The sequence below is a fragment of the Myotis myotis genome, unplaced genomic scaffold (assembly GCF_014108235.1).
Source record: "Myotis myotis isolate mMyoMyo1 unplaced genomic scaffold, mMyoMyo1.p scaffold_m19_p_18, whole genome shotgun sequence".
Classification (NCBI taxonomy): domain Eukaryota; kingdom Metazoa; phylum Chordata; class Mammalia; order Chiroptera; family Vespertilionidae; genus Myotis; species Myotis myotis.
This window is the reverse complement of record NW_023416322.1, coordinates 13,550,795-13,564,298: the sequence shown is the minus strand read 5'-3', so window position 1 is coordinate 13,564,298 and position 13,504 is coordinate 13,550,795. Positions and strand designations below refer to the sequence as shown.

The 13,504-nt window shown below is 47.3% G+C and overlaps 2 protein-coding genes across 9 annotated transcripts in view; one reads left to right on the top strand and one right to left on the bottom strand.

Annotated features, from left to right (window-relative positions):
- The window catches only part of RCOR3 (REST corepressor 3), a 40,504-nt gene extending 33,299 nt beyond the window's left edge, over positions 1-7,205 (bottom strand). For 3 of the 8 annotated variants that reach the window (XM_036342735.1, XM_036342738.1, XM_036342737.1), the window contains exons 1-2: positions 6,899-7,205; positions 6,436-6,492 (exon numbers count right to left, since the gene is read on the bottom strand). In XM_036342735.1, the coding sequence (XP_036198628.1) occupies positions 6,436-6,492; positions 6,899-7,067 (226 nt within the window). In that variant the 5' untranslated portion in view covers positions 7,068-7,205. Of the gene's footprint in view, positions 1-6,435; positions 6,501-6,898 lie in introns of those variants that run through there. The other 5 variants (XM_036342736.1, XM_036342739.1, XM_036342743.1 and 2 more) reach the window with 3 other exon arrangements.
- Positions 7,206-7,284: 79 nt separating this feature from the next.
- LOC118672834 (vegetative cell wall protein gp1-like) lies at positions 7,285-11,119 on the top strand. The gene is made up of 2 exons (XM_036342746.1): positions 7,285-8,202; positions 9,920-11,119. The coding sequence occupies exon 2, from the start codon at positions 10,214-10,216 to the stop codon at positions 11,051-11,053; it is 840 nt and encodes a 279-aa protein (XP_036198639.1). The 5' UTR covers positions 7,285-8,202; positions 9,920-10,213; the 3' UTR covers positions 11,054-11,119.
- Positions 11,120-13,504: the final 2,385 nt, after the last annotated feature.

The following is a 13,504-nucleotide window of genomic DNA, read 5'->3' as shown; positions in this document are numbered from 1 at the left end:
TGACAGAGACTGGCACCCAAGCTGTGGGCACTAACAGCTAGGGGGGCATTTGTAGAATAATCGTGCCTGGCACCAGAGAACACCTGATTAGGCATTTCACAATGTTCTTTCCCTAACCCTTGAAATGGACTCCACTGTTTTCAATCATATATGTCTCAACAAGGCCAAGAGATGACTGATGTTCACAAAAAATGAGATACTTTTTAGTATAATGATTAAGAGTGTAATCATCAGAGAGCTACACTCCAAGTTTGAAACTCAGCTCTGCTACTTCCTAGCTTTGTCACCTTGAGCAAACTTATTAAATGTATCTGTGCCCCAATGTAACTCATTTTTAAAAATAGGGATGATGAGAGTTCCTACTTCACAGAGTTGTTCAAAAATTAAATGAGCTAATATAAAGTAGCCAGCAAATGGTAAGCACTTGGATAACGCTTATATAAGACTTACTATCCCTAGTACATGGTTATTGAAAACAGCTCTTTCTTAAGTTCCTTTCTTTACTCTGGAAGAGCTTCTTCTCATATTATCAATCAAGTAAGAGTACGAATGAGTAACACCTTATGGGGCTCTAACACAAGTGGCTGATACCCCCTCTCATCAACCCTCTGGAAAGGAGACTGAATAGCTGAAATGACCTTCTAGTTTTTCTGACAAATTAAACCTGATTCCTCTGTAATAATATTAGAAATTAACTTGTATTATTAAAAACATTTTATCCCCCCGGATACTTTGCATTCAATCAAGTTTCACCATTTCCATGACAAAAGTCGAAATGAACTAAAATATTTAAAGGACACAAACGCAAAGTTTAAAACTTTACTTTTATCTGTAACAATATTGAAGATTATATCTCAAAACTGTCTGATATTCATGAATAGTACTGAGAATCAAACTTGACTCACAAACAAAATAACCAAGCCTTAGAAGCATCCTAACTTTTGAAGTGATTAAAAAATCAACCAACCAACCAAAACCTAGGTAGCAAGTTACCACAATTTTAAAAAACTGTAGTAGGATCACAGTTCTGAAAATAAAATTATTGAACAAGTTTTTTAAAATGTTAAATGAAACCCTTAAAAGTTTAATCCCTTTGAAAAATTTTAGATATTCTTAACTACAGTTAGTAAAGTATATTAATGAGACCAATTGGTGAAAACCAACAACTATCAAACAAAAGTACAGTTGGCCCTCTGTATCCATGGGTACCACATTATTCACAGATTCAACCAACCACGGGATCAAAATATTTGGAAAAGAAATGGTATGCTGTTGGGGACATGCACTATGTAGTTAGGCCTATCTACGATGGTTGTATCTATACTGAACACATAGTTTTTTCTCATTACTCCCTAAACAATATCTATAATAATAAAAGGGTAATATGCTAATTAGACTGGACAGCTGGACGACCTTCTGGACATCCTTTCGGATGACATTCCAGACAACCACTCTATGACACCGACTGGTGCCAGACCAGCCTAGGCGGGTGTGATGCGATTGGTTGGGGGCCCGGCCATCACTGCACGATTGCCCTGCAGAGGGAGGCCGAGGCCACTGGCCGATTGATCAATTGGGGAGCTCCATGATTGCCCCAAAGAGGGAGGCCCAGGCTATCCCATGGCAGCGCTGCGGCAGGTGGGCAGGGCCTACCTCTTTGGGGTGATCGATGGAGAAATCCCGCAGTCAATCACCCCAAAGAGGAAGGCCCAGGCTACCAGCGGTGGCACTGCAGTGGGTGGGTGGGGCCTCCCTCTGCAGGGGCAATTCATCGCGGAGCCCCAGCTGAGTGGGCGGGGCCTACCTATTTGGGGTTATTGACAGCAGGGCTCCTGGACTGTGAGAGGATACAGGCTGGGCTGAGGGGCCCCTCTCCAGTGCACAAATTTCATGCACTGGGCCTCTAGTCTATAAATATAAAAGCCTAAGCAACCATTACAACGGAATGACTGGAATGACCGGTCACTATGATACACACTGACCACCAGGGGGTAGATGCTCAATGCAGGAGCTGCCCCCTAGTGGTCAGTGTGCTCCCACAGCGGGAGCACCACTCAGCCAGAAGCTGGGCTCACAGCTGGCGATTGCAGCAGCGGTGGCGGAAGCCTCTCCTGCCTCTGCGGATTTAAAAAAAAAGAAAGCACTACCTAAAAATTTAAAATTTCTGTAGTGCCAAAGGCTATCGGCAAAGCTCTCCTTTACTCAAGGCACATGACTAGTAGAATTTTAATCAATTGTGCATTAATGGTAATAACTCAAGCCAAAAGAGTTTTAACACTTAGAACCTTTGTTAACAAGAATACATATTATGGTGGTAGAGAAATTAGGTGATCAATAAAGCACTTTCAAGCACAAAAATACATTATAAAAATCTGTGGGGAAAATGTATGGAAACAATTTCAAAGACAAAAAGGAACAATGTAAACTTTCAGATTGTCAGGAGCCTGTTAATATATATTCTATAGAATAGATACCATCACATTAGTATTTATAGTTAATTGGATATATTTAAAATAAGGATATAAAAGCTTTATTCCAAAGTGTTAATATTTTCAATAAACTGAAGATTACATTTCTCAACTATCTATATATCTATATATATAAAAGACTAATATGCAAGTGTCCCCTTGGGAGTTTGACTGACCGGGAGTTTGATGGCTCGCTATGACGTGTGCTGACCACCAGGGGGAGGCGCGGAACGAAGGAAGGCCCTGGCTGGCAGTCGGCAGCCGGGTAAGGGAGGCTCTGGCCACTGGCAGCCGCCAGGGACCCTACCATGCACGAATTTCGTGCACTGGGCCTCTAGTTTAAAATAAATGACAAAAGATAGATGCCAACTTGAAATTAAGTGACTCTTTTATCAAAATTATCTTATGTGTATGTATGCAGGTAAATTATTTTGAAGAACACTTCTTTATATACATTAATTTTCACTTAACCTTGTGTTATAGTTAACATTCTTTCCCTTTTACAAACGAGAAAACTAAGGTCTGGATATATCAGGTAGTTTGTCCCAGGTCACTATGTCATATTAGCTAAAAGGCATATGGCAAGAGGTGAAACTCTTAATCACTACACAAAACTGTTCCTTCTGATATAAGCACAGTCAGTAGGCAAAGACCTAGTAAAGAATCAAAAGAAAAGGAACCTAAGAAAATAATCAGAAATCCAGTTAGTAAATTTTTATAAAAGGCATTCTTCACAATGGCTTATTAATTAATGTAAACTACAGGGTGTCCCAAAAAATGTACACACATTTTAACAGCTGATAGCTCAGTTTTGAGAATAAAATGTATTTTAATAAACACTATCTTTATAATTATTCAAAGTGTATGTATACATTTTTGGGGGACACTCTATATTCCTAATCTCCTGACTTCAGTAATTCTAACTTAAATCTTAATTCTCATATTTTCTAAAGGTCATTTAATAATTTATTCTTTGTGTTTAATTTCTACCATCATCATCATCTCCTCCCATAAATGTATCCCCTCCCCCCTCTGAAACACACACAAAACCCCTTACTTTTCCTACATTTTGATCATAATAATTTTGGCACCTAAGGAATTCTTCTAAATGTCTGAGACGGTTACGGGTGAATAATCTCTATGAAGATGGACTAAATGGTTTATGAGGCTAAAGATAATGGCATGAAAAAGAAAAAGGGAGAGAGAAAAGCTACCATATCTCAATTTCTATCACTAATAAATCTTTTTTCTCTTTTCTAAGGAAATGTTTAAATTCTCACCCAATTATATTAAATTGGTGTGTGAAATAAAAACTTCACACAATAATGTAACACTCAGAATAAAATAAAGCAGTGGTACTATGTTGAATGGCATAGACGGTCGATATCTCCTTTAAAAAACTGTCTAATAATTTACAAGCTACATTTGTTTGAAAAGATTTGCCTATAACATCTATAGACAACTATACACTGGTTGATTAGGGGTCTTGTGATGAAGAGTCAAATGACCTAAGTTTAAATGGTAACTGGTTTTAGTTGTGCCCTCTGGTTAAGTATTTTTCTACAGGAGATTAAGGATAAAATGAATAAGTGAATTTAAAGAATGTGACATTTATCCTTATTCTAATAAAGAGTATCAATTGTAGTCTCAGTAAGTAAATTGAAAATATAACTTTAAAAAGTAATAATATTTCAATGATTTTTTTCCCCCTGACAAATGTTCATAGGTTCAAAATAAGCAAAATATGATGATAAATTGGATAATCCAAATAGTGGCCATGTAAACCACCTAAAAAAGTCGTCTGCATTTTAAAATTATTTTTCAAATTTTGAAATCTGTTCTAGTATTTAGTCTATTATGAAACAAAAGAATGCTTTAAAGCAGTGGTTCTCAACCTTCCTAATGCGGCGACCCTTTAGTACAGTTCCTCATGTTGTGGTGACCCCCAATTTCATTGTTACAAATTGAACATAATTAAAGCATACTGATTAATCACAAAAACAATGTAATTATATATGTGTTTTCTGATGGTCTTAGGCGACCCCTGTGAAAGGGCAGTTCGACCCCCAAAGGGGTCACGACCCACAGGTTGAGAACCGCTGCTTTAAAGTGATCAGGCCATGATGCACGAATTTGTTCCAGTATGAAATCTGGCTTTTTAACACAAGACCCTTATATAAACCTAACTAGTTGGGCAAAAAGGTAGGTATGTTTGTTAAATGAAATAATTCTGGCGCCTGAATTCTAATTTGGAAATAAGTTTATCTATTTCCAAAAAAGCAGAGTCCCAATAAAAGCCCTAAATATAAAAAGGTATAAATGTATGGAAATCATTCTTAATTATGAAATTTAATCTTCAGTGAATTATTGCCCAGTCACATAACCCTGGCAAGAATTCCATGAATATTTTTTTTTACTTCCATTTTATACGTAGGGAAACAGGCTTAGGGAAGACCAGTGACTTGCTCAGAGCATAAAAATAAGAGCTGGGAACTGAACTCAATCTACCTGAAGCCAAAGCATGGTCTTTCCAATGGTCCTGCTAAAACCTGAGACAAACAGGATCGGGAATGAACGTGCCGTTCACCGACTAGCTACATCAAAGAAAACTAATTTCACAAAACCTTTACAATCATCTGAAGCCCACCAGCACCCACATTGATAGCTCTGAGTAAAATGTAGTAAGAACCATGTCATTTAGAGGGCAACCCGGATCTGGCTGAAGACTCCTGTATTGTTTTTACCTTTTGAAAAATAGCCCGCACTGACAATTCTTTTAAACACCCATTATTTCTCTCTCTCTCTCTCTCTTAACAGGAACAGCTGCTACCTACAACTCTCTCCATGGGTAGTAAAAGTCATTTTGCACTGCCAGCTATACCCTACAATCAAATAAACACGCGATTTCCCCAAGAAAATACAACTGAGCCCTACTAATATCTAACGCAGATGCAACATTATGAGCGGGCAAAAAAATAAAAATAAAAAAAATAAAAAAATCCAAACCCAGCGCCTTCAAAGCCTGAACTGAAAAGGGTCTGGGGTGGGGTTGGGAGAAGGAAACACGCTCCACCGCGGGAGGCTCCGACCAGGGCGCCTCCATATGCGGAACTCTCGCCCAATCCCCGTCCAGGCAGAAATCCCGTGACCGCCAGAACCTGTTTGTAGAAAAGTAGACAGGGAGCCCGCAAGCCCGGTTGGCAGAGGACGCTGGAACCTGGCTGCTCCGGGAGAAAATGTCTCCTTGGCAGCTGCCGCCACTGTCCTGTGGTCTGACTCCCAGGGCTGGCTCGAGAGCGAGGTGTGTGCCTCTGGCTTCGCCTCCCCCCTCCCCCATCCCTTTCTCTCCTTGGCTCCAACACTCTGCAGAGCTGTCTGGAGCAAAGCTACACCACCCAGCCAAAAAGAACGAAAAAAAAAAAAAAAAGAAGAAGAAAGAAAGAAGTCCCTGGGGCGTAGGGGTTGGGGAAGGCTCTCGCCCTGGGCTCCGACCCCGTGGCAGCAGCCTGGGCATCCGCCGCCTCGCTCCCGAGGGCCGGCCGACCGGCCAGTGACATTGGCATGATGCTCACACACAGCCCGTGTGCACAGGCTGTCCTCCAGCTCGCGGCCCCGCGGCCCCCCGACCCGCCCTGGGCCGTCTCCCTTAGGTCTCCCCGACCTCGCCCTGAGCTCAGGGGAGGGCAGAAGGGCGATGCCACCAGCGGGCAAGAAGCCGCCAAAGAAACCATGTTCACCTTGCCATGCACACATCTGCCCACACGCCCTGTGTCCCAGCCCTGCCCAGCCTGACAGCCTGCCTCCCCGCCAGAGACGCCTGCCCATCCCGGCCCTGCATCCCCTCTGCACACCCGGACTTCTGCCCCATCCGCCCCCCTCGACCCCGTGCACCCCAAACCAACCCCAGCCAAAGGGAGACAGCATTGTGCCTAAGCGAAAAAAGAAAAAAAAATATCTAAATATCTACCTGGATCAAATTCAGGGATCCGGGCTTGGTATTCAGCTCCGACTCTCATCCCAACATCTGCAAAGCAATGCCGAGAGAGAGAGAGAGAGAGAGAGAGAGAGAGAGAGAGAGAGAGAGAGGAGAGAGAGAGAGAGAGAATAAGAATAGAAAAGAAGAGAGAAAAAGAGACACTTAATAAAATATAAAAATTGTGGAGGGATCTGGAAAGAAGCGGCGGGTGGCTGGGAAGATATTAAGTCCGGGCACTCGGGGCTCTGGCAGAGGGTGGGGGCGGGGAGCGGGGGGGCGGGGGCCGGGGCGGGGGCGGGGGTCGCGGGGTGCTGCAGCGCTGCACCGGGAGTTCGAGGCTACCGCAGCGCCCGGGCGCCGAGGGGAGGGAGGGCGGGCGCGCGGCGAAGGGAGGGGGCTGGGGGAGGGGAGGAGGGAGGGGGCGGCGGGCTGGCGGGGAGGAGTTCGGGGCTACCACCGTGCTCGTCGTCGCTGCTGCAGCCGCTCTCGGGCTCCGAGAAGTGCAGCCCGCCGTTGGTGGACGAGGCGCCGCCGCCGCCGCCGCCCGCCGGGCTCTTGGCGCTGCCGTTGGCCGACCGGTTCTTCCCCAGCAACTCGGGCCCTTTCTCCATCATGCCGGGCATGGTAGATGCGGGGAGGGGGCGAGGTGCGGGGGAGAGGGAGGCGTCGGGGTGCAGGGGGGGATCGCTCCGGAGTGCGGGCGGGAGGGAAAGGAGGAGGAGGAGGAGGAGGAGGGTGTTAATATGGAGCCGCCATAACCGCCCCGGTCCGGCAGTAGCGCAGTCGCCTCACCGCCACCCGCCCCGGCCCCGCCTCCCTCCTCCTCCCTCCGCCCTCCCCGCGCACCCCGGGCTCCCCGCTCGGCCGCGCCGCGCGCTACCCCGCTGCCAGTATCACTCCGCCCCGCAGGGAGGTGCCGGCCGCGGGGAGGGGTCGCGGGGAGGCCGGGGAAGCCCAGCTCGCCAGCGATCGCGGCCCCTCCTCGGGGCCCGGGTGAAGCTGCCGCCGCGGCGCGGCCGCCTGCCCGCCTAGGGGGCGCCCTGGAGCCGGGGCGGCGCGCGCGGAGCCGCGGACTCTTTGCCCTCTCCGGGCGGAAGGAACGCGGCCCGTGCGCGGAGGGAGGCGCGACCCGTGCGCGGAGGGAGGCGCGACCCGAGGCGCCCGAGTCTGGGGAGCGGCCCCCCTTTTCCGAGGGGTTTGCGGGGGCCGGGTGGGCCCCGGCTAGAGCCCGGCCCTCGTCTGGGTCTGCGGCGGGCCGGCCGCTCGGTTTCCGGGCCCCTCCGCCGGCTCCGTGCTGGTGGCGCGCGCTCGGCCCGCCATGGAGTCGGTCAGTGGAGCTGGCGACCTTCGCGTTCCCGGGCCCATCAGGCCGAGCAGACTAGGCCCGAACGCCGCAGTTTTTGCTTCTTTCTTATTTTTTTTTTTAAATGCAGGTTTTGTTTTTTAATCCCTGAACGGGGACCTGATTCCCAGAAAGAGACCGATGGTGCCGAGCTGAGTTGCTAGTGCTGAGCAATGCAGCTCTATTTTGCTGAGAGTTTTATTTTTTTTTTAAGCCTTTACCCCCGTTTTCCTCTTCTGACCTTTTTCTTTTTCTTTCCTTTTTTTTTTTTGCTATTGCATTAGTTTGGGAGTGGGGGCTGTCAGTGGTGACATGAGGACGGGGTTCTTGCCTACTTGGCGCCTGCCCAGTGGGTGCTGTTGCCCCGTGGTCAGGGCTTGGGGCCGAGCTGTAGAGGGCGGAGCCCTGAAGCAGAGGTGAGGCAAGAGCCACATTCTGGCAGGGTTTGCAGGCTGGCAGGAGATGTGCTCTGTAATGCTCCTCTGGATTGCATGAGGGCAGAAGGAACAGGGAACTGCGTTTTTCCTTCACCAGATTTGAGGGCCTTGGCCGCGTGCCAGGCTGCCTGGTGTTGGGGCCTGTTGATGATTTTTTTTCTTTCTTTCTTCCCTCATGAGTAAGTGTTTGAACTGTGAGCATTCACTATGCGGAGGTATATGCAAGAGTAGTAGTTGGGATCAACAGTAAGGTATTTTCCAAACACTTAAAAAGATTGCCCTGGAAGAATTCTCTTTTAGGCCAATGCAGAGTAGATCAAACCAGAAGTAAGCACCCCCCCACCCCCGACTGGAGCAAGCCTTCACTCAAAGAAATCAGGCAGTGAGCCAGGAAAAGCCTGGGAAGTAAATATTTGGCAGAAGCCTTGTCTAAAGGGGAAAATCTCCGGGGCAGCACAAAATCTGTCTGGCTCTGTTAATGGAGATGGTTTCATCTCTATCAAAGCCTGGTAGAATTACATTTAATATTTAAATCATACAACTAAACCTTTTTATTCTATTCCTTTTATTCAACAACTACAGTTGTGAATATTATTTTAATTCCCATAGGATTTTTCTATAAGGAGAGAATGCCCTGGCCAAATGAAATGAATAGCCATTTTCCTTCACAGTTATATTTTTCACTGTCAATGCATTGGTACTTCTGTCTTATACACGAGCTTCTGATGAACATGACTCAGCATCTCGGGTCCTGTAACACAAAGGCCAGACTCTGAATTGAGTGAATTACAAAGAAATGTCACTCTGAGTCCTCTAGGCAAGCCAGCTTTCTGACACCCAACTTTGTAACACCCACTTTTCCACAGAAAAGAATTTCTGCATACGGTTACGTGCACAACATTAAAGATTAGGGCTAATAATTAAAAGATTATTATTAATAATAAAATCCTTAAAGTAAAAAGATTACACCTTTATTTTCTTCTTCTTTTTTTTTTTTTTGGTACAGCAAAGAAGGCAGAGCAAGGTAGACTGCATTCCACTCTTAAGAGAAGGACCTCAGGGAGGGAGATGGGAAGGTTATAGGATTTTTAAAAAGAAAAGAAAGTTTCTATTTTGCCCCTGAAGAAAAGGAACATGGGGACATAGCCTGATTATGAAGAATAGTAAAGGGTCTTAAAGTGATTTCCCAATAATTAACAGGACAACTTTAGAAAAAGAAACGACTTAAGGAGAAAATTTTGGGAATGTCTATTGGGTTAAAGGAATAGAAGAATCTGAACAAGGAAGAAGAAAGCTTTAAGAAAGGGTTAATAAACAATGTCCAATAAGGCAGTCACGTTAAGCATTTAAGAAAAGGGCGTTAGTTATTTTGTTTGGCTGTTTATTTAATTTTTTTTCTTGTATTTTCATTGTACTTTAAATTTGGAACAGATAATACTGGCACATTCTCATAGTTCCAAAATCAAAATATTGAAGATATACTTCAATATTGTACTGGACATCTCAGCGATGGCAAACATACCAGGAAAAAATGTATATAAGGATTGGAAAGAAATACATAAATGTGTTATTTGGAGAAATTATGAAAGTCTATATGTAAAATTATAACCCATTAACTGTTGGTATTAATAAGTGAATTTAGCAAGTTGCTGGATTTAGTCAGCATATAAAGTTCAATTATATTTTTTTATACTAGAGGCCCAGCGCACGAAATCATGCACGAGTAGTTCGCAGCCGCTTGCCTTCACTCACCGCCCTGCCTGCTGCTGCTCGTCACTCACTGCCCCGCCCACAGCCGCTCATCGCTCGCCGCCCTGCCCGCAGCCGCCTGTCACTCACCACCCTGCCTGCAGCCGTTCGTCGCTCTCGGCCCAGCCTGCAGCCACTCCTTGCTGGCCGCCCTGCTCGCCGCCCCGCCCGCAGCAGCTTGTTGCTCACCACCCTGCCTGCAGCCGCTCATCGCCCACGGCCCAGCCCACAGCCGCTGATCATGCGTCGCTCCGCCCGCCGCCGCTCATTGCTCCGCCTGCTGCCACTCACGCGTCGCTCACCATCCTGCCTGCAGCCGCTTGTCGCTCGCCGCCCCGCCCGCAGCCGCTCATCACTGGCCGCCCCGCCCACAGCTGCCCGTGGCCTGCCAGCCCACCCTCAGCCGCTTGTCACTCGCGGCCCCGCCCGCCGCCACTCAACGCTCACCGCCCCACGTGTCGCTCCGCCCGCCGCCACGTTGCTGGGCCCGCAGCCACTCGTCACTCGCCGCCCCGCCCGCAGCCGCTCATCGCTCACCGCACCGCCCACCACCGCTCCTCACTCGCCACCCCGCCCACCGCCACTCGCCGCCCCGCCCGCCGCTGCTCGTGGCTCCCCGCCCGACCCGCCACTGCGCGTGGCTCGCCAACCCACCCGCCGCTGCTCAGCGCTCACTGCTCCGCTTGTCTCTCCGCCGGCCGCAGCTCATCGCTCGCCACCTCGCCCACCGCCGCTCGTGGCTCACCGCCCCGCTCCTCGCTCCGCCCACAACCGCTCCTTGCTGGTCACTCTGCCTGCAGCTGCTGGTCGCTCGCCACCCCGCCCGCCCCCGCTCATCGCCCCGCCCGCCAGCGCTCCTCGCTCACCGCCCTGCCCACCAGCGCTCGTCGCCCCACCTGCCGCCGCTCGTCGCTCCTCCCGCCCCCACTCGCCGCCCTGCCCTCCACCACTCGCAGGCCAGGGTGGAGGGACTGAGGGGTGGTCAGTGCACCTCATGGCGACTGGTCGAGCGGCCGTTCCGCTCGTTACGGTTATGGTCCCTGGCCTTTTATTATATAGGATACAAGCACTGAACAATTAGAAAATGAATTTTTTAAAAGAAATCCTATATAATAAAGAGCTAATATGCAAATGGTTGTCACACCCTCACGCCCTCACGTCAGAACTGCTCAGAACACTGGGGAGAGAGGAATGGGGACCAGCCAGGCACAAATGAGCTCGTGAGAGAGGAATGGGGACCAGCCAGGCTGAGGCCCAGGAGAGGGACAAGCCACCCATCCTGCAGTCCCAGGCACCTGCGGCTGCAGCCCAGGAAAGGCTGCCTGCCCACCGTCCCCAGAGGCTGCAGCTGGCCAGAGGGAGGGAAGCCCGGGTCCTGGGTGCCTGTGACTGGCCAGAGGAGGGAATCCTGGGTCCCGGTTGCAGGGCAAGGCAGAGGAGGTTAGGGGCAATTGGGCCAGCAATTAGGGGTGATCAGGCAGTCAGGCAGAGGTGGTTAGGGGTAATCAGACAGGCGAGCAGTTAAGAGCCAGTGGTCCCGGATTGCGAGAGGCAGTCAGACATCCCCTGAGGGGGTCCCAGATTGAAGAGGGTGTAGGCTGGGCTGAGGGACCCCCCCACCCCATGCACGAATTTTGTGCACTAGGCCTCTAGCATAAAAAAATATGAAATACGTAGCGTACTAGTATCCTATGGCTGCTATAATTACCGCAAACTCAGTGGCTTAAAACAAATTTATTCTCTCAAAAGTTCTGTAGACCAGAAGTCCAAAATCAAGAAGTCAGGGTCTTAGTCCCTTCAGAGCCTCTGAAGAGAATCTGTTCCCTGCCCTTTCTAGTTTCTGGTGTCTGCTGGCATTCCGTGGCTTGAAGCCACGTCACTCTAATCTCTGCCACATCCATCTTCACATTACCTTCTCTGTGTGTGTCTTGAATTTCCCTCTTCCTCTATCATACAAAGACCCTAATGGCATTTAGGGCCCACCTAGATAATCCAGGATTATCCCTTGTTTCAAGAACCTATAATGTAATCACATCTGCAAAGGCCTTTTTTTTCCAGATAAGGTAACATTTCCAGGTTCCAGATATTAGGACCTAATGTCTTTGGGGCAGCATCCAGCCCTTTGCACCTAGGATTAAATTTAAATGAAAGATGTGTAGCCTTCAGAGAAATTAGAGAAGACACAAGTAACTGGATAGGTGGCCTGTGGTCATAGATCAGAAGACTCAATAGTGTAAAAATGTCAGTTCTCCCCAAATTGATCTGTAGATTTAGTCTAATCCCTAACAGAATCAAAGCAGGTTTTGTGTGTGTGTGTGTGTGTGTGTGTGTGTGTGTGTGTGTGTGTGTACATGTGTGCATGCGCACATAAATTGATAAGCTGATTCTCAAACTTATATGGACATTTAAGAAGACCAAGAATAGTCAAGACAATCTGGAAGAACAACAAAGTTGGAGGCTTTATACTCCCAGATATTAGAAAGTAGTCCAATGGAGCCCTGGTGTGGCTCAGTTGGTTGAGTGTGTCATCCATGCACCAAACGGTCGCCATTCCCAGTCAGGACACATGCCCAGGTTGTGGGCTCGATCCACTGTCAGTCGGGGTGGATGGGGAAGACAGTGATCCATGTTTCACTTTCACATCCATGTTTTTCCCCTCCTTTCTCTAAAATAAAATAAGTTTAAAAAAAGATATTTAAAAAAAGAAGGTAAACCAATAGAACTGAATAGGGTTCCCAAACAAATCCTTATGTGAATATTTTATGGAAAAGTGACACTGTACAAATGTGGAGGGAAAAAAATGGACGTTTCAATGGATGGTGTTGGGTCAATTGAATATCCATGTGTAAAACAAGAAACCTTGATGCCTACTCATGTTATCTTTATAATTTTGGGTAGTCAAATATTTCTTAAACAGGACATAATATGCTCAAGTTGTAGGGGAAAATATTGAGCAAAATATTTGAGAAAAGTGTGAAAAATATAAAGAACCTTGAATTGTGTCAGGAAACTACAAATAGTTTTGTATTCCTGGGCATGAAGTCAATTCAGGATGAGACTGGAGAGGTAGGCAAGGGCTGACCTACATAAAGCCCTTTAGAGCAGTCATAGGGTTAAGCAATTTACTCTCCAGGTAACGGAAAAGAACCAGAGAGATCTAAGCAAGAGAGTGATTTGGCTCAAATGATATTTTAGATGGAAATTGAATTTGGCAAAGAAATCAAGTAGGCTGTTGAAGTAGTCTAGAAATGATAAGGCTTAAATTACAGCAGTGATAGCAAGGATAGAAGCAAGGATAGAGATAAACATTTAGTAGGTGATTACCAAAATTTGGGCATTGGTTGAATATGAACAAGAAAAGCAAAGGGAGTAGTCTAAACTGGTGCCTTCTAGGTGGATGACTGTATCAACAACAGGAGGTAAATACTGAAGACTTACCAATTTGAGGTAGACAGAAGATGAATTAGTTTCTAGACACGTTCTCCATGGGGAGATATCCAGCATTCAGTTGGATATATAATTAAGATCAGGA

Bases quoted from the DNA above. Each gene is read 5' to 3' on its own strand.
- LOC118672834 (XM_036342746.1), top strand. From the start codon at position 10,214: ATGCGTCGCTCCGCCCGCCGCCGCTCATTGCTCCGCCTGCTGCCACTC.